This window comes from Schistocerca nitens, chromosome 3 (assembly GCF_023898315.1).
Source record: "Schistocerca nitens isolate TAMUIC-IGC-003100 chromosome 3, iqSchNite1.1, whole genome shotgun sequence".
In the NCBI taxonomy this organism is placed as follows: Eukaryota; Metazoa; Arthropoda; class Insecta; order Orthoptera; family Acrididae; genus Schistocerca; species Schistocerca nitens.
Genome location: NC_064616.1, coordinates 514,156,935 through 514,184,356, shown reverse-complemented (window position 1 = coordinate 514,184,356; position 27,422 = coordinate 514,156,935). Strand labels below are relative to the sequence as shown.

The window sequence follows — 27,422 nt, the reverse complement described above, 5'->3', positions numbered from 1 at the left end:
TCTGGTGAGCAAAACGTATGAGTCAGGCAAAACACCCTCAGACGCAAGAAGAATATAATAATTCCAATCCCAAAGAAAGCAGGTGTTGGCAGATGTGAAAATTATCGAACTATCAGTTTAATAAGTCATAGCTGCAAAATACTAACGTGAATTCTTTACAGACGAATGGAAAAACTGATAGAAGCCAACCTCAGGGAAGATCAGTTTGGATTCCGTAGAAATATTGGAACACATGAGGCAATACTGACCCTATGACTTATCTTACAAAATAGATTAAGGAAAGGCAAACCTACATTTCTAGCATTTGTAGACTGAGAGAAAGCTTTTGACAATGTTGAGTGGAACACTCTCTTTCAAATTCTAAAGGTGGCAGGGATAAAATACAGGGAGCGAAAGGCTATTTACAATTTGTACAGAAACCAGATGGCTGTTATAAGAGTCGAGGGACATGAAAGGGAAGCAGTGGTTGGGAAGGAAGTGAGACAGGATTGCAGCCTCTCCCCGATGTTATTCAATCTGTATATTGAGCAAGCAGTACAGGAAACAAAAGAAAAGTTCGGAATAGACATTAAAATACATGGAGAAGAGATAAAAACTTTGAGGTTTGCCAATGACATTGTAATTCTGTCCGAGACAGCAAAGGACTTGGAAGAGCAGTTGAACGGAATGGACAGTGTCTTGAAAGGAGGGTATAAGATGAACATCAACAAAAGCAAAATGAGGATAATGGAATGTAGTCGAATTAAGTCGGGTGATGCTGAGGGAATTAGATTAGGAAATGAGACACTTAAAGTAGTAAAGGAGTTTTGCTATTTGGGGAGCAAAATAACTGATGATGGTCACAGTAAAGAGGATATAAAATGTAGACTGGTAGTGGCAAGGAAAGCATTTCTGAAGAAGAAACATTTGCTAACATCGAGTATAGATTTAAATGTCAGGAAGTCATTTCTGAAAGTATTTGTGTGGAGTGTAGCCACGTATGGAAGTGAAACATGGACAATAAATAGTTTGGACAAGAAGAGAATAGAAGCTTTCAAAATGTGGTGCTACAGAAGAACGCTGAAGATTAGATGGGTAGATCACACAACTAATGAGGAGGTATTGAATAGAATTCGGGAGAAGAGGAGTTTGTGGCACAACTTGACTAGAAGAAAGGATCGGTTGGTAGGACATGTTCTGAGGCATCAAGGGATCACTAATTTAGTATTGGAGGGCAGCGTGGAGGGTAAAAATCGTAGAGGGAGACCAAGAGATGAATACACTAAGTGGATTCAGAAGGATGTAGGTTGCAGTAGGTACTGGGAGATGAGGAAGCTTGCACAGGATAGAGTAGCATGGAGAGCTGCATCAAACCAGTCTCAGGACTGAAGACCACAACAACAACACAAAATTTAACAGATTCCTTTTAGTCATCATGTAGATGACCTCACACTTGTCATTGGTTAGAGTCAATTGCCACTTTTTGCACCATACAGACATCTTGTCTAAATAATTATACAGTTGGTTTTGATCATCTTATGACTTTAAAAGATGGTAAATGACAGCATCATCTGCAAACCATCTAACAGGGACGTTCAGACTATCTTCTACATCATTTATATAAATCAGGAACAGAAAAAGGCCTTTCTTGGGGAATTCTGTGTTTAAATTCTGTTTTACTTGATGACTCCATAGCCACACAGTTTGATAAGAAGTTGCTTGTGAGGGCTGGTGTCAAAAACTTTATGGAAATTTAAAAATATGGAATCAGTTTGATACCAAATGTCAATAGCACTCATTACTTCATGTCAATAAGCAACTAACCATGTTTCACAAGAACAATATTTTCTGAACCTGTGCTGGCTGTTTCTCACTAAATTACTTTCTTCAGGGTAATTCATAGTGTTTAAACATAGTATTTGTTCCAAAATCCTACCGCAAATCACCATCAGTGACATGAGTCTGGAATTCAGTGGATTACTTCTATTTCCTTTCTTGAATATTGTTGTGACATGTACAAATTTCCAGTCTTTATATACAGATCTTTTGATGAAAAAGCAGTTGTATATGTATATAGTATCAGCATACTCTTAAACGAACTGAAATCTTGCATTTACTATGTGATTTAAGCTCCTTCACAACACCCAAGATATCTACTTCTAAGTTAGTCATGTTGGCAGTTGTTCTTGATTTGAATTCTGGAATATTTACTTCATCTTCTTTGGTGAAGGAATTTTGTAAAACTGTGTTTAGTAACTCTGCTTTAGTGGGCACTGCCATTGGTAATATTTCCATTGCTATCGCACAGTGAAGATTTTGATTGTCTCTTGCCAGTGGTGTACTTTACATACAGCCATTATATCTTTGGATTTTCTGCCAGATTTCTAGTCAGAGTTTTGTTGCAGAAACTGTTAAAAGCATCTGGCATTGAAGTTCATGCTAAGTTTCAAGATTCAGTGAAACATCACCAATCTTGGAGACTCTGCATTCTTTTAAGTGTGGCATGCTTTTTTCTTTGCTTCTGCACCAGAGTTCTGACCTGTTTTGTGCATCACGGGGGATTGGTACAAACACTTATTAATTTATTTGGTATGTATCTCTCAACTGTCTTCAGTATTATTAAAGTTAAAGATTAAAGTTGTTTCTACTTAACAACTTCTTCTTTCCTACAGAAGAATACTTGAACAGAAATAAGCAATTAATACTTATTTATGATAACAAGTGTGTGTACAACTTTTGTTCAATTGACACATCCCACATCATAAACCTTACTGCGAATATTGTCTGTAGGATACATAACTAAGAATGAAATTAACTAAACAACCTTCTGTGTCTATCTAGCGTAATTCCCTAGGTGAACTCAGCACTGGTTTTCGAAGCAGACACAGAGTGAGGTGACTCAGTGGTTAGCACACTAGACTGACATTTGAGACAATGGTGGTTCAAATTCCCGGCTGATCATCCAGTTTTCGTTTTCCAAGATTTCCCTCAATTGCTTAAGGCAAATGCTGGGATGGTTCCTTTGAAAGGGCAAGGCTGATTTCCTTCCTCGCCCTTACCTAATCTGTGCTAGTCCTCCATCTCTAATGACCTCACAGTTGATGTGACATTAAACACTAATCTTCTATTTTTCAAAAACTCTCTCTCTTTTACATATAAAGGAACTCCTTGCTTTGAAGGTCTTACATTCATTAAAAGTTTATTCTTAACATTAATTCTACATTTAGATCTATACCTACTTCTGTACCCTGCAAATTACCTTGCTGTATGTGGCAAAGGTTACTTTTTGCTTTGCATACTACTTTCATGTCACCCCTTTCCTGTTACAACACTAATAGTTTGTGGGAAGAACGATTGCTGGTAAGCCTCCATATTGGCTTGAATCTCCCTAATTTTCTCCTTGTGGTCTTCTCACGAGATATATGTAAGAGGGACAAATATATTTTTTTATTCTTGTACAAACACGCACTCTTGGGGCTTTGACAATTAACTACACCACGATGCAGAATGCCTTTCTTGAAGCACCTGCCACTAGAGTTAGCTGATCATCTCCGTCACACTTTCATGCTTGCTAAATGAACCTGTAATGAAACGTGCTGCTCGTCTTTGGAACATCTCAATTTCCTCTATCAGTCCTATCTGGTACAGATCCTATACTGATGAGCAATATGCAAATATTGTTTGAACAAATGTTTTGTAAGTTATTCCCTTCAGTGATGGACTACATTTCCTGAGGATTCTGGTACCTTCTTTGCTGACAGTTAATTTTATGAGGTCATTACATTTCAAATCTACTCTTAAATATTTTATGGAAGTAACTACTTCCAGTGATTGTTCTGCAAGAGTGTAATTGCATAATAAAAGGTCTTCTGTCCATGTATTCATAATACATTTCATTTGTTTATGTTTAGGTCAATTGAAAACTCCCTGCACCATGTATTGATCCTCTGCAGGTCTTCCTGCATTTCACAACAATTTTCTAGCATTGCAACTTTCCCATATATGATGGCATCATACATGAAAAGCCTTCAGGAACTGTCAACATTATCTACTAAGTCATTTATATATATTGTGAAAATTAATGGTTCTATAACACTCCCCTGGGGCACAACCAAAGTTATTTTTATGTCTGAAGACTTCTCTCTGTTCAGAACAACATGCTGTGTTCTGTTTTCTAGAAACTCTTCAACCCAATCACACAGTTTGTCCGATATTCTGTACACTTGCATTCTGTTCATTAGGCAGCAGTGCCAAACTGTATCAAATGCATTCTGGAAGTCAAGGAGCATGGTGTCTACCTGGGTGCCTGTATCTGCTGCTTTCTGGGTCTCAGAGATGAACAGAGAAAGCTGATTTCAGACAATCATTGTTTTTTGAACCCATGTTGGCTTGTAAAGAGGACTTTTCGGCTTCTAGAAATGTAATAATACCTGAACATAAAAAATATGTTATAAAATTCTACACTGACCGACGTAAGAGATATAGGCTTTGTGCACCTGGTCTTGAAATAGGGATTGACCTGTGCTTTGTTCTAATCATCAGGAACCCTTCACTCTTCCACAGATCAATGGTACACTGCTGCAAGAAGAAGGGTGAGTTTTTCACATACTCTACCTATAATTCTATTGGTAACCCATCAGATCCAGTGTCCTTCCTTCTGTTGAGTGATTTCAGTTGCTTTTCTATCCCATAGTCACTTATTTCAATATTGGCCATTTTTTCATTTGTGTGACAATTTAAAGGAATCACTTCAGTGTGATCTTCCTCTGTGAACTACACTGGGAAAAAGACCTTTAGTATTTCAGTAGTTTTCGTGTCATCCACAGTTTCAGTGCTATTATGGTCACAGAGACTCTTGACAGATGGCTTTGATCTGTTTACCGAGTTAAAATAAGACCAGAAAATCATATTATTATCTGTCAAGTTCGTAGACATAATTTTACTTTCAAATTTGTTGAATGCTTCATGCATGGCTCTCCTTACACTAATTTTGGCTTCATTTAATTTTTGTTGTCTGTGAAGCTTTGGCTAAGTTTAAATTGGCAGTGAAGGTCTCTCTGCTATCACAACACTTTTCTAATATGGCTGTCAAACCACAGTCAGCCTTTCCATCCCTCACAACTTTTCTCTGCACATACCTGCCTGCAGTCTACTGCACTATGCTCTTGAATTTTGTCCATTGATATTCAACATTGATAGTGTTGGAGATGAAATTCTTGTGCTAACTGCTCAGGTAATCTGAAATCCATTTCTTGTCACTTTTGCTAAGCAGAAAGATCTTCTTGCCCTTCATTGAATTCCTACTTACAGCTGTACTCAGTGATGTTTTAATGGCCATAAGATCACTGATTCCCTGTTCTATGCTGAATTGAAAAGTTTGGGTCTCTTTGTCTCCAGCAGGTCTAAGATATTATCTTCACAAGATTTTTCTCTGGTTAATTGCTCAAGGTAATTTTTGGGTAAAGCACTTAGAACAATTTCACGCGGTTTTCTGTCCCTACTATCCTACCTCATCACTTCTGTTCTCAGTCAATAGATGGCAAGTTAAAATCTCCACCTGAAATCAGGAAATTGATGCAAAATATTCTCCTAATGTCCCCTCAACTATTCTGCTACTGCTGCTGCTGCTGAGGCAGGGGTTCGATAAAAGCATCCATTGACCATGTTTAATCCACCTTTAACACTCGCCCCCACCCAAATTATTTTTCCCTGGTTATTTGCGCTAATCTCACTAGATGTTGTTGTATTTTTTATGGCTATAAAAATGCCTCCACCACCAGCCTTAAACCTATCTCTACTATATACCGGGTGATCAAAAAGTCAGTATAAATTTGAAAACTGAATAAATCATGGAATAATGTAGATAGAGAGGTACAAATTGACACACATACTTGGAATGACATGGGGTTTTATTAGAACCAAAAAAATACAGAAGTTCAAAAAAATGTCCGACAGATGGCACTTCATCTGATCAGAATAGCAATAATTAGCATAACAAAGTAAGACAAAGCAAAGATGATGTTCTTTACTGGAAATGCTCAATATGCTCACCATCATTCCTCAACAATAGCTGTGGTCGAGGAATAATGTTGTGAACAGCACTGTAAAGCATGTCCAGAGTTATGGTGAGGCATTGCCATCGGATGTTGTCTTTCAGCATCCCTAGAGATGTCGGTCGATCACGATACACTTGCGACTTCAGGTAACCCCAAAGCCAATAATCGCACAGACTGATGTCTGGGGACCCGAGAGGCTAAGCGTGACGAAAGTGGTGGCTGAGCACATGATCATCACCAAACGACGCACGCAAGAGATCTTTCACGTGTCTAGCAATAGGGGGTGGCTCTAATAAAACCCCATGTCATTCCAAGCATGTGTGTCAATTTTTACCTCTCTATCTACATTACTCCGTGGTTTATTAAGTTTTCAAATTTATTCTGACTTTTTGATCACCCGGTACATTCCAATTGTAAATTAGAACTTAATTGCTACTGACATCTGGTTCCAGCCATTTTTTTAAATCCCTGGACCTATGTAATCATTGTTACTGTTTACAGGCGAGATTAGCTCCAGGACCTTTCCATAGACGCTCTTTCATTAAACTAATACTATATTAACATTTTCTTTCTCCAGTCTTCTGTCACAAATGCTATTCTGCCTGGACTCAGAAGGTATCTCATCAGGCCTGTGGTGGGATGTCTCTATCCTAAAAGACCTATATTTGCATGCCAACATACTCCGCTACCCTGTTTCATCTTGTTTCCTTTCAATCTGTAGGTAGAAAACACTCTTACAGTCTTTGTTGCACTGAATATGAATTTTTAGTATGTATCTATTCATTCAAAATATTTCTTACTTTGTTAAATAATTTTATGCATTGCGAGACACAACAATATTTCATAAACATGAACCTTGAAACACAAAAATAGCTAAATAAGTGTGCATTACAACTTTAAATCAACTACTCACAAAATACTTCTACAGAGAATGCCATTAAATAGCAGTTGGCATATTGTGGATATCTGAGTTTATAAGCATGTCTGTATACTGATAAACTAAAAAAAGGACAAACCTGAAACGATTGGGATATTTTACAGCAAACTCCTTAGCAGATTCATAATCAGCAACGAGATCACTGCACAGAATCCTGGGTTCACTACAGTCAGGACTTCCCGGACACCATGAGCGATGCTTACGAGACTGCAAAGTGCCACGAGGATCACGCACCAGCAGCAAAACTCGTACATTCAGACTTAAAAGCACAAAGAAGTGACAATTTATTTCCTCTCTGGTACAGTAAAGAAAAGTTAAGGAAACAATGTGATAACAGGTTTATCTGATCAATGAGAGAGAGAAATTTTCATTAAAGTATTGGAAGCATCATACACACAACTGGTTATTTAAACTGCAACACCATGAAGGATAGCAAATAATAAAAATTCATTCATTGTGTGTATACATTGTGGTAGGAAGAATGCATGATTAATTTTTTAGGTTCAAAATTTAGTACATACATCAGCCACATCTAGCAGCCACAAACAGCTCAAACTCAGCTAAGCATTGAGTCAAACTGAGCTTGGATGACATATAAAGGTCTTTTCAATTCTGGGCCACTTCAGTTTTATGCAAGAGTTGATCACTCATAGAGGCTTTTGAATTGTGGTATGTCGGTCTTTTGGCAGCCCATTAGCACATGTTTTCAATGTGTGAAGGACCAGTAGAATTTCCTGGCCAGGGCAGCAGACAAAAACACACTGTGTTAAGATTGTCAGGACAGTGTGGGCATAATGCAGTTCTGTGTTATTTTATTGAAAGATAAACCTTGAAATTATGCAACAGCCACTGGCCTTAACTCTTCATAAATGTAACACCTGTCTCAAAATTAGTGACTATGTGAACCAGATGTGATTGTGCTGTGTAACCAATGACAACTTCTAGCATCAGTTCAGGTGCTGGTCTCATGTGACAATGATGAACACAATCTGGCAATCTTTGTTCTACTTGGAGCCTCCGCACAAGGATATGTCCACTGTGATGCTGCAAGAAAATCTGGGACTCGTATGAAATATGATGTGAAGCCACTCATGTATCCAGTGATGTCATCGGCTGCACCAATGTTGTGTATCTCTCCCTGCTGGTGCGTGAATGGAAGCAGCAGCAACGGTTGCCATGCTAGCACTCTTTGGTGCTCCAGAAGTCAAGAACACTTGTCCTTCCGCAAACAAGCTCACTTCCTGACAAAAGGTATCCGACGTGACTGTATGATTTTGCACAGTCAGGCAATCAATATGTCTGCCCTCTCAAGCATTAGCTGTGTATGGCCATTGAACGCCTGCATGACATTAACTATGGTTGCATCGACATTGTATCAGGACGAGCCCAGGGATTCCAATTGACATGAATGGCAATTTACAAGAATGATGACCATGGCTGCTGTTGAATTCTGGCATGTGCTAGTTGACATTTCTCCTTTTACATGAGGCATAAAATGATATTCTCAGAAACAAACAATTTTCAAATGCGATTTTGGAATGAGAAATGTGCTGTGTAACCTTTCCTTACATACAAAACATAAATGGTGTAATTGCAATATATTTTGTGCAGTTGTGCTGGAATGACAATCATCTGCATATACAGCATCAGTAGTACACTTCATGCCAATTTGATGTTTGTTGCATGCCATCTTCACAGTGTTGCAGTTTTAATGGCCAGCAAAGTATATTCCTATTGACACATAACTCACATGTCTACAGCTAAACCATAGAATTATTGTTAAATCTCTTTCTTTAAATACAGAAATAAATTTAGTACCATAATTGTATGGATTTTTGCTACATACAGGCACATATTAACAGACAAAGTGAGTAGTTAGAACACTCAAATCTTTTGTCTGCAAGTTCATAAATGAGAGCAACATAGACTAATTAATTAGTTTTGCTTTAAAAAATGGTGACACTGATATTTGTACACAAACACATACTTCAGTAAATTACACGATTCTTTTTCAGTTCTTGACTAATCAGTATACAATCCATGTAATTGCAATGAAACTTTGACGAGTTGTTGAGCACATATCTACTTAGGTTTCTGAACTAGTGGAACCATTTTAACAACAGGTGATTTGTGTCATTTCAGCAACGAAATTTTAGCAAGTTTTTGTGTGTAGGCCCACAACAACTTCTGACTTAGTACATCCAGCTTACTATAGGTGGTGTGTCAGCCATTTTAACAAATGTGTATATTTCATATTGTTTAGCAGTTGTTCTTGTGTTGTCAGTGTATGAGTGTGCATGCATGGCATAACTGAATTGAATGAAGTGCAAACAACAACATTTCAGTTTGTGTGTGACATAACAAGTGGAGCTGATCATGAAATTCCAATAGTCAGTCAACATAACATAACAGATATCACATGCATTTTATTTTCTTTGTCCAGATGATTTTGTATTAGTCATCACAAATTATTATTTTTACTGTAAAATCAATTATGGCAGCCACATAAAAAGTGAATGGCTGACCTACATCTAAAGCCTGAGAGAAAAAGACATGAAGAGCTTCAGTAACAGGAAAGCAACCGGAAGCAAGACTGGAAACATTTAGAGTATGCAATGCTGAAGCCCATTTGTCTGAAAGAAACAAGCAATGTGATGAAATACTGGAAACTGCTCAAGGAACACTGCATGCTGATTTACATCTTGGTGTGTTCCATTTTTATGCTAACTATGACTGCAGTCTTCATCCAGTGTGATTACTGGAAAAAATGGAATAAATTGTGTGTGCCCTGCAGTGCTCCCAAATTTAAGACTGAAACACCAGTACTGTGCTGCATGGTTGGGAAATTGGAGCTGCCAGAATCACATTCACTACCCAAATCATTATCAATGTTGGTATCAGGTGACACAAACCAACTGAAACATATCTTGTCGAGCATACACAAGTAAAATTCATATTTCTAAATGACATCATTTGGTGCAACAAATAACATGCATGAGAATTACATGACAAAATTCAAGGTGCAAGGACAAATTTTTCACCATCAAAGATCACTACCACCATTCACAAATTTCTTCAAATTTATTTCACTGATGAGCAAATAAAGCAACATTATTGATTCAATACTGCCACTAAACAAGGAACTGCTGCTACCTTAAAAACTTTATATGCTGAACACAATAAATTAATTCAGGTTTTCAGAACCGCACTTGAGTAAATGCTAGGTGATGATGACAATATTGTAATTAGAGCTGACAAAACACATAACAGGCAACATGAAAGATAGTTCAATGTACCAACATTTGATGAAGCGGCAGTCATTTCAATTGGTGAAGAATTTAACTCATGTGGTACAATTCTTCATCACAGAAAGTATGATGTTCAGAAAGTTCCAGAAACTCATCACTCATATGTGGACTCCAGTATCCAATTTTATTTTGGCAAGGAGAAGATATCATTTTAACATCAAATTGAGGAATCAACAAATAGACAAGGAAACACATAAGAAAGACAGAAGTATGAATTATTATTCATACTGATTGATGATTTCATGAAAACACAGAAAATCATATTTTGAAATGTTGATAGGTGTTTCATCAATAGATTAGCTATATGTATGCAAAAATCAAAACCCAACAACTCATTTACATTCAATTAAATCAAACTAAGTTGTATTCTAAACAGGATGTTCATTTAAGTGATGCAGTTGTTAATGATGGCAATGTGAATCCCGGTGAATTGGGAAAAACCGTCATACTACTGGCCATTTTTACAGGGAGTCCATGGCTCATGCATGACTATGCATGCAATGCAATGACATATGTTCTTGTACACAGCCACCCAGATTAGATTATTTCATTCACATACAATCATATGTGGGCTGATATAGAAGTACTTTTGTTAACTGGACAATCGTCTTCAGATGGTCATGATATTTACACATTTTTATTCAAACAAAAATTGAAATCTTTAATTAATTTAACTGTCAAGACTCATGTTTTTGGAGAGATACACTTTAGTATGTATTCCACTGAATGGCCAAAAAAAGAAAAAAAAGGGGGATGGCCACATGCACACATGTTGATCTGGTTGATCAAAAAAGTCACACCACATCAAACTGATCAAGTCATCTCAGCAGAAATGCAAGATGTTAACACTGATGCTGACTTATTTGAAGTCATCACCAATAACATGATTCATGGCCCACATGGCTTACTCAACAACAATTCACCATGCACATCAGTTGGGAAATGCATGAAGTAATACCCAAGAGACTTACTTGCTAAGACTATCAGTGACATTGCTGTACATCCTCTGTATCAGTGATGGTCAACTGAAGATGGTGGCAAATTCATCATTTTGAAAGTACAGAGCAATGATGCTGAAGTCAGTAATCACTGAGTTGTACCATAGTGACAGGTGCTCTTGAAAGTGTACATAGTACACATCAGTGTCAAGTATTGCAGTTAGATGACATAGATCAAATACATTTGCAAATATGTTAATAAAGGACGTAATATGGCAACTTTGGAGTGAGAAATTCAACTGCATCTCTCAATGAAACTTATTGCTACTAACTGCCACACTACATAAGTAGCAATGGTGCAGTATAGTGCATTTTATCATTTCCAATCCATGCACAACATCCAACAGCTGTTTACAGGCCGAGCATCTTGATAATGGACAGATTTTTGCTTCACTACAGAAAATGCACATGCAATGGCATTGTCACCACCTCCAAGACTGTTAACTGTGCTGTTCTCACTGTGTGAATATTACAGCATAAGATGCTACTTCATCCTGAAGTGTGAACATACAACACATGGAATGCACCGGCAAACAAGTTTCAATATTACAAACAAGGTAAAGCAGTCACAGAGCAACTCAATAATATTTGATCATCATATTAGGCCATCTGGATGCTACTCACCCAAACAATGCAGAATGCTATAACTTGCAATTACTATTAATCAACATATGTGGACCAACATTGAGAAGAACTGAGACCAGTAAACAATCAAGAATGTGTCACTTATAACGAAGCTTGCCAAGAAGTGAATGTCTGAGAAATGATGCAGAGTGGGACACTTCAGTCACTGATGCATCAAAAACAGCTGAACCACAACAAATATGCACATTATCTGCAATCATATTGAAAATGTGCTTCCCATTCATCTTTGAGAAAAATGCAAAGACTACATGAGTAAAGACATCTTACATTGTTTCCCTCTATGAATAAGAATCTGGACACTCAATTCACATGAAATATATATAATGTGGCATTGGTTTGAATTAAGTAAACTGGCAATTGCTAACATAGCACTTGTACATTTGGGAATGGCCCTGCTGAATTGATCTGAAAATGGCCTTTTCAATTGCGGTTTACTATCAGAAACACACTTTCATGCTGATGAATAGGGTACAATTTTTCAAATGAAACTTTCAAAATTGGTTCCAAAACAATGCATAGCATATGACAGAATTATGGATGAAATTACAAGCCAAAATTGCAGGTTGTATTTCCTAGATGTGCCTGGAAGCAAAGGCCAAACTTTTCTTATTTCACTTATTTTGGAAACCATATGCTTATGAAAAAATATTGCACTGGCAATTGCATTATCTGAAATTGCAGCAACACTTCTGGATGATGGTCTAACAGTGCATTCAGCACTGAAATTGGAAATGAATATGAAAATCAATGAGACACCAACACAAAATATCAACAAAAATTCAGGAACAGGTTGAGTACTCCAATCAACTTACTACAAAGAACAAATGTACTGTGGTGTGCAAGAAAACACTGGAAGTGATTCATCATGCACTCAAAGGCATGAGAGGAAATGAATGGCTCTTCAGTGGTGCATTCATTTTATTTTCTGGTAATTTTCAACAAACTACTCTAGCAGTCATACTGCATTCAGCAGCCACTGATAAAGCTACTGCATGTCTCACACAATCTGTTTTATATGGTTACACATAAAAAATTGACTTTGAAGACCAATATACATGTATGACTACAACATGATGCATCTGCTGATTGTTTTGTACAATATTTGTTGATACTAGGTATGGGAAAATGGCAACTGATGAATCCACACAATTTAGCACATTGCCAACAAACTTCTGTAAAATTACAACAAGCACACATGAGTTCATTTACAAAATTTTCCAAATATCACACTGAATTTAAAAAAAAATCATGAGTGGCTCACTGTATGTGATATATTAGAGGCTAAAAACAATGGCAACAATGCCATCAAGCTCAATATTCACAATGAGATACCAAGCAAAGTGACAACATATCAGCCCATTAATACTGTAATGAATCAAAACTAAGTTGTTACTTATCCAACTGAATTCTTGAATTCACTTGATTTGTAAGGGGTGTCACCACATATTTTAATATTAAAAATTGACATGCTCATCACTTCTGTGAAACATAAATCCACAACTTTGCAATGGTACCAAGTTTTCAGAGGGAAAGGTGATGAAAAATATCATCAAAACTACAATTTTAAGCGAAAAATTTGCAGGAGTAAATGTACTGTTGCCATGTATCTCAATGATTTTGATAGGCATGCCTTTTGAATTCAGGTGCAGTTCCTGGTGTGACTCACATCTGCAGTGACTATCAAGAAAGCACAAGGACAATTGCTATGAGTGTTTGGACTAAATCTGGCAATGCTTCTCACATAGGCATCCGTATGTGGCCTGTTCACTTGTCAGAAAACCCTTCTGATTTATTTTTGTATGCATCAGACAGACATACAAAATTTTTTGTGTACCCAAAAGGCCTTTGACAATCAGAATTTACACACAAACACTTTCGTCTTTGACTGGAACTACAACACCTTCTGTGTACTCGCAAGTGGTGTATAAATATCTTACAAATTAAAATTATTATATGAAACATCTGTATGAATTGCCTTTGATAAAAGCAAAGAAGGTGTCTGGTTTTAATCTTGATAGTCTGTATGATTTTAAGTAGCAGTTGAGGTCACAGGCAAGGCCTAATCCGGTGAACTGAACATGTGTGCAAAACCCATAGTTCTTGATTTATATTCAGATTTACATCCCTCATTGTTATCTCCATAAAGTATGCTTATTGGTGATGATTTGGAGAAAGGAAATTGTGTCCACTTCTATACTTTTCATTTTTGTAATATGTCAGTGGTAGAGATATTTCCCTCTGTTGGTTGTCAATCAATGTATTTCTGTGCCTTCTTTTCCCTTAGTTATTAGTTTTTTCTTCTGAAGCAGAATTCATTTATACCTAAAGATAACCATCTACCATATTTACTTTCAATGCTACAGCAGTGCGTAAGATTTTTTAACATTTAATTTTCTTAGAAAAGACAGGAGTAACATTTCAAAATATAAAAGTCTATGGTTCAGAAACCAGGAACTTCTGCCAAGACCATTTAGAAAATCCCTGGCTGACCATAGAATTACCTAGATATGTTAAGTTGCAGTCACTGTCTTTCTTAAGAATGAAAAAAGGTCTTCACATGGATGAACTCAAATAAATACTTCATATTAGCATCCATCTACGAGGGAACAAATACAATGCTTCAACTCAAAAACATGCACTACCAATGTTAACAGCATTAACCAAGTTACTTTGTGTAAGCTGCACCTGTTTTAAAACCACAGAAAGCGAACAGATCATTATTTTACTTCAATAAATAAATCATTTAATACATCTCTTAATGTAAAAGCTGGGTTTTCTATTATTTATCTCCCCCTCCTTTAAAAAATCTGTTCATCAATGAATTTATATTAAAAATGAAAAATTAAGTGCTCACTCACACCTTTTCATGGTTCTAAATGATATAACATAATTTTCTCACATGTGGCTCTTCAGGACCTTCATATTTTTATCCTGAGAGTAAGGCACATGGACTAAAAGTCATCTCACTCAGATTTAATAAGCATTTCTTTTTGCATCTCTCACATTCAGAGTTCCAGAAATGTGAAGAAAACTGAAATAAAAATAGAATAAGAAGACTCACACACTTCGATTTAATCTACTGTATTAATTTAAAACAGTTATTGTGTTCTGAGAACCTACGTACAACTGGTACAGATATCATTAGTGACGTTCCTGCAGCATGAAGGTTTTTCCTCATTAGTACAGATGTAATACCCTTGTAAAATTTGAAATATAAAAGGCTTTTCATGTTACTTGCTTAGTAACACCTATATTTTACATAAGATGAAACAAAGTAAATGTTGGTACCTCTGAAGCATGGCACATAAAAAGTAAAGTAGATGGCAAACACTGTAATTACAGAACTTCATGTTCAGAAATGTGGAATCATGAGGAGTAACAAACTACCCACTTTCATGCAAACTTAGTATACAGTTAAAACAATTGTTGAAGTGCACAACATTGATGTAGTTAAGTTAATAATCTGTTATTGTAAAAATCTTCTAGAAGCAACTGATGCAAGCCTACATGACAATAGAGTCGACCACAGTCTGCCTACATGTTTTCTCTGTATTGCATGGTAATTGTAGCTGTTATCCTATTTGTCTCACATTATAATTATTTTTCTCTTTTTTCTTTGCTGTTCATACATTTATTTTCATCTTTCTTAATAAATTATTCTATATTTCACTTTTCTCCCTTCAAATGACTATACTTTATAGACAGTATTGGAAGTGTTGATGGAAAAAATTGACCAAGAGGTAACACAATTACTATTTTCAGTTATATGGGAACTTAATAGTCATGAAGTAATTCCTATAAGCCACTTAATGAACAAAGGTACTAGCTCATGTCTTGTGACATGTGAGTACTGAAATTTATCATAAAGAAGTTACTGTTCTACATGATGTCACTACTTAATGAAAACTGAATCACCAGACATTCTGTTCAGTGAATAGTAACAATGCTGGCAAAAAAGAATCTGAGGAATAACATATGTGGAAATCTATTAATCCTAATTGGCATGCTGATTAACAGTTTCACTCTCTCATAAAAGCCTGGAAGGCAAAGACTACAAAAGACAACATCATGTTATTCATCATTTCATCATGAATATCCATCACTGTATACTGTTTTCTGAGCTACTTAGCCTATGTTTCCTCAAAATTCATCTATGGGGAAATTCTTACTTAAAAAAAAAAATATACAAAGAAATACCCTGCTGCCATATGCAATCATATATGACTGATAATCTAGAAGAAGCTTGTTTAGGATTGCTACCTAAGAAGTTTTAGAACAAGCAAAGCAATATATGTTTTAAGATGATTATTTGGGAAAGGTCATATGGTCTCTACAGAAAAACTTTTAAAGTTACTATAAATTATCAAAATTAACTGCAATGTGTTGCCTACACTGCCTTTTATCAAATATTCTTAAAATGACCATACGGTAACTAATGGCATTAAAAACAAACAGATTTATAAGAACATGCCAGAACTCACCTTTTGTCAGCAAGAAGGCGTTCAGCAAGGCTTAACTTTAGTCGTACAGTCTTCATGCTCTGAAATGGGAAGAGTCGACAGAATGGGTTTAGGAATTCTGGCAGCCAGCACAATGAAGGGTGCTGCTGGCATTGCTCCCACAGCCGAGTATTGTGGGTAAATAACCACACATGATATTTTCCATATTCAAGGTAGTGATCTGAAATTATACATAGAGTTTCACTGCACTGCTTAAGGAGGAATATTTTTTAAAGTTAAAACAGTTTGTAAACTATGACCTATAAAGATTTTTTCTATGTTTTTATTTATTTATGTGATGCATGAGATGTAGTTATACTGAATACCTCAGTATCTCAACACAATAACATTTCAGTAGCACTTATTATCAGCATATAAACATAATATTCAAACCACAGATAAAATATTCTTACTGCCATTAAGGATAAACAATTTGAGGTTCTGACAACTAACATGGAAAAAAATTAATTTTATTTAGCAAGTTTTAGTGTTGGCAGTTTTTCTTTTTTCAGCAGATACATGCCAAGAAAGTGCATGAGGAAACATGCTGACAGAGGGAAAATTAATGACATTCAATCATTGCAACAGCTATCGTATTCACATGACAGGGTTTGGAGGAAGCAAAAATATCCATATCAATATGACCAGACATTTTTCCTCAAAGCCTGAGATACAGTTATGATTAAATATTTAGGTCAACAACACAGTGATTTTAAATGTGAACATTTTTGTTAAGGCTTTACTGTGACTGTTACTTATATCAAATGATACAATGAATTTACTATTATCAATAACTGTTTATTTATTTCCATGGTGTGTTTTGGATATTTAAACCTTCATCATAAGGTGAACTTATATGTATGAATATGGCGCATATACCCTATGACTTCAAGAATAGTGATATGACACTGATTACAACACTGACAGGTGTTAATATCGAACCAAATGAAACAACAGGTTTACTGCTACTGATCACAAAAGGAAAATGTATCTGTCGACCAAGAATAGTTCCAATGCTGATGATTTAGCTAAATACAATGAATACTGTAAAACATTAAAAAAAAGTAATTCAGACATCTAAACAAATGCACTACGAGAAGAAGATAGCAATGTCAGGGAACAAAATAAAAACAATATGAGATATAGTGAAAGAGCAGACTGGTAGAACCAGAAAGGAACAGGAGCAAATAGCACTAAGGGTAGATGACACATTAGTAACTGATGGGCATAGTGTGGCAAATCTATTTAACAAGTACTTTATATCTGTTACTGATAGAATGGGACTTTCAGGATCAGTAAATAATGCCCTTGAATATCTGAAACTAGCCTTCACAAATAGCTTCACGTACATGAATATATCACTCACTTGACCAAAAGAAATAACTTCCATAATAAAATCTTTAAAAACAAAGCATTCTAGTGGGTACGATGAAATATCAACAAAGTTAATTAAGGCATGTTATTGTGAGTTTAGTACAATTCTAAGTTACTTGTGTAACCAGTCAATTATAACTGGGACATTTCCTGACTGGCTAAAATATGCAGATGTTAAGCCTCTATTCAAGAAAGGGGATAAAGAGATACCATCAAACTACAGACCGATTTCACTTTTGCCAGCATTCTCAAAAATTTTAGAAAAAGTAATGTACAGGCAGCTTCTCAACCATCTGACCACAAATAACATATTATCAAGAACACAATTTGGATTTCTGAAGGGTTCTGATATCGAGAAGGCTATTTACACCTATAGTGAAAATGTACTTAATACATTAAATAACAAATTACAAGCAGCAGGTATTTTCTGTGATTTGTCAAAGGCATTTGATTGTGTGAACCACAACATCCTTTTAAGTAAATTAGAATTCTATGGTGTCACAGGCAGTGCTGCAAAATGGTTCAAGTCATAGCTCACTAACAGGAAACAAAGGGTGTCAGTGTAAGGGACTAGTGAATTAAGTCATCAGTCATCATCAGAATGGGAAGAAATTACATGTGGTGTCCCACAAGGATCCATCTTAGGGCCATTGCTTTTTCTTGTGTACATTAATGATCTCTCATCAGTTACACTGCCAGAAGCAGAGTTCGTTTTGTTGGCAGATGACACAAGTATTGCAATAAATAGTATGTCAAGTGTAGTTCTAGAAAGATCTGCTAATGATATTTTCTTGGATATTAATAAATGGTTTAAAGCCAACTCATTGACATTAAACTTTGATAAGACTCACTATATGCAATTCAGAACCTGTAAGAGGTTTCCACCCAGCATATGCGTAAAATACGAAGAAGAGCAGATAGAAGAGGTTGACAGTCTTAAATTCCTGGGATTACAACTTGATAATAAATTCTGTTGGGAAGAGCACACCACAGAACTGCAGAAACGCCTTAACAAATCTGTAATTGCAATTCGAGTGTTAGCAGACATAGGCGACATAAAAATGAAAAAGCTTGCATACTTTGCCTACTTTCATTCCATAATGTCATATGGTATAATATTTTGGGGTAACTCTTCAAGTCAAACAAAAGTTTTCAGAGTCCAAAAGCGTGTAATACGTATTATTTGTGGAGTAAATTCATGGACGTCCTGTAGAAACCTCTTCAAAGAAATGGGTATACTAACTACTGCCTCTCAGTATATTTACTCATTAATGAAATTTGTCCTAAATAATATATCTCTTTTTCCAACAAACAGCTCAGTTCATACATACAATGCCAGGAACTAAAATGATCTGCACAAGGACTTAAAAGCACTTACTTTAGTTCAAAAAGGGGTCCACTACTCAGGAACACTCATCTTCAATAATTTGCCAGTAAACATAAAAAATTTAGTTACAAATAAAGATCAGTTTAAAAGGAGCCTGAAAGACTTACTAGTGGCCAACTCATTCTAACCCATTGACGACTTTTTTAATAGAGACAAATGATGTATTGTATATATTCATACTATTAGTATTGTTATTTCAGCTTAAAAAAATTACAAGAATTTGACATGTTCTACATCCACGAGGATCTCCTCAGCATGGATCTATGGAATGAAAAACTAATCTAAACTAATCACAATTTATTTAATTCACTAATGAGTTTCAAAGGTTTAAACCTCCATCATCTCGTGGATTCATGCGGATTAATATGACATGTAAGAGTTGTGTGAAGACTTTCTTTCAGTACATGGCTCATAGTTTTTTATTTATTTATTTATTATTATTAGCCCTGTAGATCGTACAATTTGTACAGCAAAGCATATCATGATAGAGGACAAGTCAATTTGAAAATTATGTTAAGATGGTGTATGACGAGAGATGACAGTAGTGGTACATAACTCACACAGCAGAACACATATAGGATATATAGACAAAATATAAAAAAGGTGGTGTGTGATGAGAGATGACAGTGGTGATACATACTACACATAGCAGAATACATATAAAAGATACAGACAGAATATGAATAACAAAAATAATTAAATTGTCTTTCTAAGTAGAAATACCTACAAGTGAATAGACAGCTTATTACATGTAATTAAAATTTTGTTTCAAGAAATTCATGTATGGAATACAAACAGTGATTTAGTTGTAATTCCTTTGATTTAATTCTCATTATTTTTGTGTTTTTGCTTGTTTTTATGTCTGCTGGGAGGTGGTTGTAGATTTTAATGCCATACACTTAACCACATTCAAATATAATTTTGTGTTGTGAGCAACAATTTGTAATTGGGTTTTATTTCTAGTGTTATGTATGGTGGTCTGCATTTCCATGGAGCGATTCCAAGTGCTGTACTGTAAAACAAGCTAGTTCCATTATATAGAGGCATGGCAGTGACAGGATTTTTAACTATTGAAACAGTGGTTTACAGTGTTCAGTTCTTTTTTTACATTTCATTATTCTTACCACCTGTTTTTGTATATTACGTGAGGATCAGGGCTATTTCTCCAAAAGATTAGGCCATAGCTCATGACAGACTCAAACAGGGCATGGTACACCAGCTTCAAGGTATCTATACTGGCTGTGTCTTTCAATGGTCTTAATAGATAACAGGCTTTATTAAGCTTTTGTGACAGTGCCTCAATATGTGGTTTCCAATTTAGAGTGTTACTGATGGTAAGTGCAACAAATTTGGTGTCCTGCCTGTTTGTAATGTCATCTTTGCCAAAATCTGTAACTGCATTGAAATGGGTAAGATTTTGTTTAGTGTGGACGTTCATACTTACAGTTTTTTTGAGTATTTATGAGTAGTCCATTTGCTTCAAACTAAGATTGTAATTGACAAGTAGTTTCATTAACTGCCCTCCTGCAATGTGTTGCCTCTACTGGTTAACAGGATATTTGTGTCATCGGCATACAGAACAATATGAACAATAATAACAATATGAAAAGAACAGGGCCAAGAACAGATCCCTGAGGGTTGCCTTTTGTTGTATGTACTGTATCTGACCTGCAGTGCCTGGATGTCTTCAATTTTCTTATGTCTACATTTTGCTATCTTTCACTACGGTATCTATGGAACCAATTGTGGGCTACACCTCGATACCCATACATCTGGAGTTCAACTAGAAACAGCTTGTGGTCGACCATGTCAAATGCCTTGGACTGATCGAGAAATATACCAACAGCAGGTTGTTTATGGTCAATGAAACTTGAGCACTTTTCTATAAATGCATACAAAGCATGTGTGTTGGGCCTATTTTTCTGAAATCCATACTGGAAAGATGTGATTATGTTGTTAGAATTTAAAAATATTTCTAATCTAATTAACATACAGTATTCAAATATTTTCGAGAAGGCAGACAGTATAGCAATTGGCCTATAATTTGCTATGTCCATTTGCTCTCCCTTCTTGTAGAGAGATATAATTTTAGCACGTTTTAGCTGGTTTGGAAATGTTCCCTCTGGAAATGAGGTTTTTATGATATTTGATGGGGGTCCACTGATGTAATTTGAACACTTATGAAGTAAGAAGCAGAGTATCATATCATGCCCTGCAGAATAAATCTTTTAACCTCTTCTTAATAATATCTTCAATTTCATACAGTCTTGTATGAGATAGGAAAAAGGAGTTCAAAGGTGTATTGTTTCTGAGAAGAGAATGTACAGTGTTTGGAGAGTTAGTCAGGAGATTTGTGGGAAGAGTGTGTACAGTATTTGAAGAGTTGGTTGGGAGATTTGTGGAAATTTCTGAAAAATAGCTGTTGAATTTATTGGCAATTTTATGTTTATTTTCAGTTTTTTGTCCTTCTATATTTAGTGTGATTTTATCCTCTGTTCTTAACTTTCTACCAGTCTGTTTATTTACTATACCCCAGATGGTCTTACATTTGTTAGAAAAACACCTAACTGTTTAATCATTATGAGCTTTATTAGCCCATTTGATAAAGCTCTGGTATGTGGTTTTGTAATTTTTATAGTATACCTTGAACTCTTTGGATCTGCCACTGTCCAGTTTGCTAAGTGTGTGCAGCAGCCTCATCTTTTCTGATGGAGTTTTAATACCTCTTGTGACCCACATATTCTGTTTTTGTTAGCAATAGTCTGTTTTCTCTGGGAAATGGCAAATAAAGTAATATTCAAATATCTGCAGAAAATTGTGATAATTTTCATTGGTAGTTGAAGAAGTAAATACACTTTGCCAGTCTTCTTTCTTTAAGCTAAGTATAAAGTTGTTTATGTTACTATCACTATAACTTCTACACTTAAAAACTGTTTTCCTGTTGGGAGTGCACTGAGTGGTGGATTAAAATGCATTGTTAGTGCTCTGTGATTAGAAAAACCAACATCTATAATTTTTACAGTGCAATCAGTGTTAGTAGGAACCTGATCAAGACAGCTGTTTAATCTCATTAGACATATAACTTTCATATTTAAGTTGAATGACACCATTAAATTTACTAATTGCAACTTTTGGGCAGATTCTTCAAGGAAATCGATGTTTAGACCAACACATATTACAGTATTATATTTTTTTATTTATTGTGACATGCTTTTTCTAGCAACAGAGCAAAGTTTCTGAGGAAGACAGAAAATTTACCACGGGGTGATCTATACACACACATTACATACATATTTCGGTTGGCAAGTACTATTTCAGTGTTTTTGTCTAAGGAATACACTTCACAGGGATGGAAAGGTTCACAGCTAATGCTAGTTCTTATGTAGATACAAGTTCCACCACCTTTGTAATTTTTCCTAGAAAAGTGGTGAACTAATCTGAAATTTTGAATATACTGATAAGGTAATTCTGACTCTTTTAGCCAGTGTTTACTAATACACAGTAAGTGCATGTCTGACAGAACATTAGTATCACTTGTAAGATTTTCAAGTTCACTTACTTTACTTCTCAGTCCTTGTATATTGAGACAGTATATGTTAAGGTTATCACATTCTTCTATACGAGGAATATTTATGTCTGCTGCATCCTCTTGCAAAAGAGGTGACTTGCCCATACAAAATCTTCATTATTAGCTGACACTTTTTTCTTCATTTTTCTTGATGATCTTCTCAGAGATATTGAGATCTTGCTGCTTGAAGCTGTACTCCCAGAATAACGTGACTCTCCAATTATGAATATGATGTAGTAGGAGTATGTTGTAATCTTCTAGACTTTTCTTGTTGAGCTGTTGTTTGAATATTGAATAGCGGTATCCAAATTTTGACTGTGTAATAATTCGCCGCCAGTTTCTTGTGTTTTTGTGGGCAATGTTTTCCTATCTGCTTCTGCATTAATTGCATGTGAATTTTTTGATGCAGCCGTTTCTTTTTCACCCAATAGTACAGTTTCATTAGGCACAGGTGCTTTTAGTGAGGTTGGTGGCACGGTGTTTCCATATAGTTTGGACGTTTCTGTTAATAATGCGTTAGCAAGTACATGTTTTTCCTCGGCGGTTTCTGTGCATTCCATGGGGAGTAAAGTAGCTTCTTTCTTCGGAGCTAATGTCTAAAAACGTGACATGTGTAAATGCTTTACAGATTTTTCGAAACTTTCTGTTTGTGAAACTTAGTTCAGTATTTACAAATGAACTTTTTATTACGTCATGTCTGTATAGAATGCTAACAACGATCGTTTTTTGTTGCGAAATTCTTTCCAACGTTTGGCGCAATGCTCTGACTGCATTTTTTGACTCAATTTTATATACATCATTAGCTCCAGCAATAACTACACTGACATCATTTGGGTGCGGATTGTAGTCTTTAACTATTTCCTGGAGGGAAGCCCCGGGTTTTACAGTTCCTGTAACTAAAAACTCCGATTACTTATTCATAAGAATAGTGGCCAAATCTCGCCCATGGCTATCTGAGAAAATGCAAATTTTTGGTTTTGTTGCTTCTTCTCTCAGTAACTTGTTTTGTCTTTCTGGCCATAAATCAAGTTTTAAGCCATTAACTACACTTCTAATGCCTCTAGAGTTGCTCTGTATAGGCTACTATTTGTTTGCTTCTGTTTTGAAACTTTTGGAGGCACAGCTACATCACTTAAAATACTTGACCTGTTTCCAATTTCAGTCTTCTTTTGTGCATGTTTCTTGTCCGCAAGGAGTTGAAATGTGTTTGTCGTATTTTTAGCATATACTGAAGCACTTTGTCTAGCGCAAACCGTTTCCGTACAGATGTTGTAAATAGCGCTTTGTTCATTTTCCATGCATGAAGAATTTATATCAACACTCAGTCTATTCATTAGTGATTCAATACCTTTAATATAGTTTTTTGCCGTTACGAGTTCTTCTTGCAGCGCATCTGAGATGAATTCTTTAGTACCGGCTAGAGATGGGCAAACTGAAACACGTAATTGTTTCGAAACAAATGAAACAGTACAATGTAATGTTTCGATACGCTGTTTCGAAACAGTGAAACAGTTTGTGTTCTGTAATCTAATAAACACATTTATCATCTTGAATGTCTGCTGTATAAGTATGTCAATATAAACACAAATGAAGTGCGAGAGCGCTAATCATGTCGCAGAAAGTATGAAACTATCATTTAGGCGTCTTAGCAGTTTCGTATTTCCTGAAGCAAATGTGCTGCTTTCGTGTCGTGTGACTCATACTTTTCAATTGGCTGAGGACAGCCATACGAGGTGTGGCTAGAAAAAAACCGGACTAGTACTGGTGAAACAATAAAACGAATGCAATAAGGCTGAAAGTCGCGTGGCCTGTCACGTGACTCTCGCTCCGCCTACTGCTCGAGTTTCATCTGCCTCCTGCACTCAGTCTGCCCGTGGCGTCTGTTTTAAGTAGTTGACGTTTTGTCTCTGCGTCGGAAAATGTTGAGTGTACAGAAAGAACAGGGTGTTAACATCAAATTTTGTTTCAAACTAGGAAAATCTGCAAGTGAAACGTTTGTAATGTTACAAAAAGTGTACGGCGATGATTGTTTATCGCGAACACAAGTGTTTGAGTGGTTTAAACGATTTAAAGATAGCCGCGAAGGCACCAGTGATGACACTCGCACTGGCAGACCATTGTCAGCAAAAACTGATGCAAACATTGAAAAAATCGGTAAACTTGTTCGACACTTTCCTTGTCAACTCCTGTTAACTCAGACACTGCTCTGATTGTTAAACGGCGATCTTGTCGAACAAGTTTACCGATTTTTTCAATGTTTGCATCAGTTTTTGCTGACAATGGTCTGCCAGTTCGAGTGTCATCACTGGTGTCTTCGCGGCCATCTTTAAATCGTTTAAACCACTCAAACACTTGTGTTCGCGATAAACAATCATCGCCGTACACTTGTTGTAACATTACAAACGTTTCACATGCAGATTTTCCTAGTTTGAAACAAAATTTGATGTTAACACGCTGTTCTTTCTGTACACTCAACATTTTCCGACGCAGAGACAAAACGTCAACTACTTAAAACAGACGCCACGGGCAGACTGAGTGCAGGAGGCAGATGAAACTCGAGCAGTAGGCGGAGCGAGAGTCACGTGACAGGCCACGCGACTTTCAGCCTTATTGCATTCGTTTTATTGTTTCACCAGTACTAGTCCGGTTTTTTTCTATCCACACCTCGTAGCTGAAGACAGAAGAACCACCACGAACGGAACAGGAGGTGGGAGCAAACTGCAGAAACAACGTATATGCTACTGGGATTCCCACATTCCCTTAGTGTGGGTAATAAACCCATCCTGCTAATTTCCATGCACACAAAGGGAATCATTGTGGATAATAGGCACAGTGACTATAGACTCACAAATAACGCCAAATAATTCGAATATATAACAAAATATAACAGAAAAAAATTTTGTCTTTCAAGGTGTTTCGAATCGTTACTATAAATTCACCATCCCGTTCGCCATTACACTACCAGTGATGTGTCAAACAGATTGCTTGCAATTATACCTACATCAAATTTATGTATATGTCTAATAACGGTCACTCTACGCCTTTTTTTTATTAAAAATGTTGTGGGCTTACTTGCGTTTCTAAATATGATTACTATACATGAACAGAGAAGCGTATGTTATAAAAAAGTGTAATTTAACTGAATGATTTTCACATATTTATTATTTTGAATGTGAATAGTATGCGTTGTTTTATTGTTTGGTTAGTGTTTATAAAGCAGATGTTACGCCATTTCGGAATAGGACAGTCAGCTAGAAACGAAGCTTTGTTTTCATATGTCTTAAGCTTCGTGCTATTGCTTGTAAAAAAGATTTCGACAATCTTTAAAGTGTTTCATGAAGTGGTATGTTGTGTTTCAATACCTGTGCCGAGCCCAAATCTCGTCCGACACAGATGGGAATGAAACATCACTGTTTCGATACAATTAGTCCGTTCCAAGCACAGTTGGACTGAAACAGCCTTATTTTGAAACAACGATACAGTTTCTGTGTCTGGCTCGAGATCGCATCTGGTCCGGTTATCCGAGACAGGGGCGGAATGAAACACCACTGTTTCGAAACAGTGAACCACAGACGTTCCGAAACACTGAAACAGTTCCACGTATCGATACACTGTATCGAAACATAGAAACAGTAGCCAAGTCTAGTACCGGCATTATGCTTTTTGATTGCACTACCTTGTCCATTGCTCTGAACAAAGCCACATTCACAATGTGGGTTTATCACTTGTATATTCTTCATGCACGATTTATGGAACCATAGATGTTTGAAAGAGCATAAACGAATACCACTGTAAACACTATTTTGGCAGTTTATGCACTTTAAATTGTATATAACTGGCTTCTCTACAGAACACTTCACTGTTATTTGCATACCCGACGCCATCTTGTCCATACTTTTTGGGAAGTCTTTGAAAGGGTGAATGAAAATATAAATGTGGAAGTTGAAGGGCCTCCAGTGGTCACAGGCTCCCTTTGCTGTCACATTACATCACATACAGCTATCATTTTAAACAATGAATGGAGCAGAGAGGCATCTAGAATCTAATATATATATGGAACATACAGCAAAGAACAACATTATTCTGATGAACAACTAAAATGAGTATGATATAACTGATAGTAAGCTAAAATGACTGATTAAATATGCTACAGACCAATCTGCTACCACAACCTTTGTTTGGCAGCAACATTCATTGGCTTCACCAACTCACACCAAATGATCTCCTTTCAATCTAACTTAGACATGGGACTACACTACAGATCAGTCTGTCACCACAACCAAATCAACTGATTTCGGCTGAGTGCCAGTTCAGCTGTACTCATTTTAGCAACTCATTTCCTTTGGAGCAAGTATTAAAGCAGGGTTAGATATCTGGTTGCATAAATGAACAAAAATATGTCCAGGAGTAAAATGACTCATTCCATATCATTAGGATTTATCATGCAAAATTATCCATGGAATATGGAACCAACTAACTAACTAGGTTGTTTGCTGTCAAGTTTACATACCACAATATTTTTTGTCATTTAGAATGGACTCAGACTGTTTTATATCATGTTTATATACTTGGAGCAGTTTAAGGATGTATCGTTTCTTGCCTTTGGGTTGAATATGTATAATATGTAAAATGTTGATACCTTTGTTATTAACATGGCATATAATGTCATGC

At 36.2% G+C, this 27,422-nt stretch overlaps 1 protein-coding gene across 4 annotated transcripts in view; it reads right to left on the bottom strand.

Annotated features, from left to right (window-relative positions):
• LOC126248434 (carbohydrate sulfotransferase 5-like) overlaps positions 1-27,422 on the bottom strand; it is a 335,138-nt gene that overhangs the window by 31,962 nt on the left and 275,754 nt on the right. For all 4 annotated transcript variants that reach the window (XM_049949410.1, XM_049949411.1, XM_049949408.1 and 1 more), the window contains 2 exons: positions 16,405-16,603; positions 7,052-7,231 (listed from right to left, as the gene is read on the bottom strand). In XM_049949410.1, the coding sequence (XP_049805367.1) occupies positions 7,052-7,231; positions 16,405-16,603 (379 nt within the window). The remainder of the gene's footprint in view (positions 1-7,051; positions 7,232-16,404; positions 16,604-27,422) is intronic.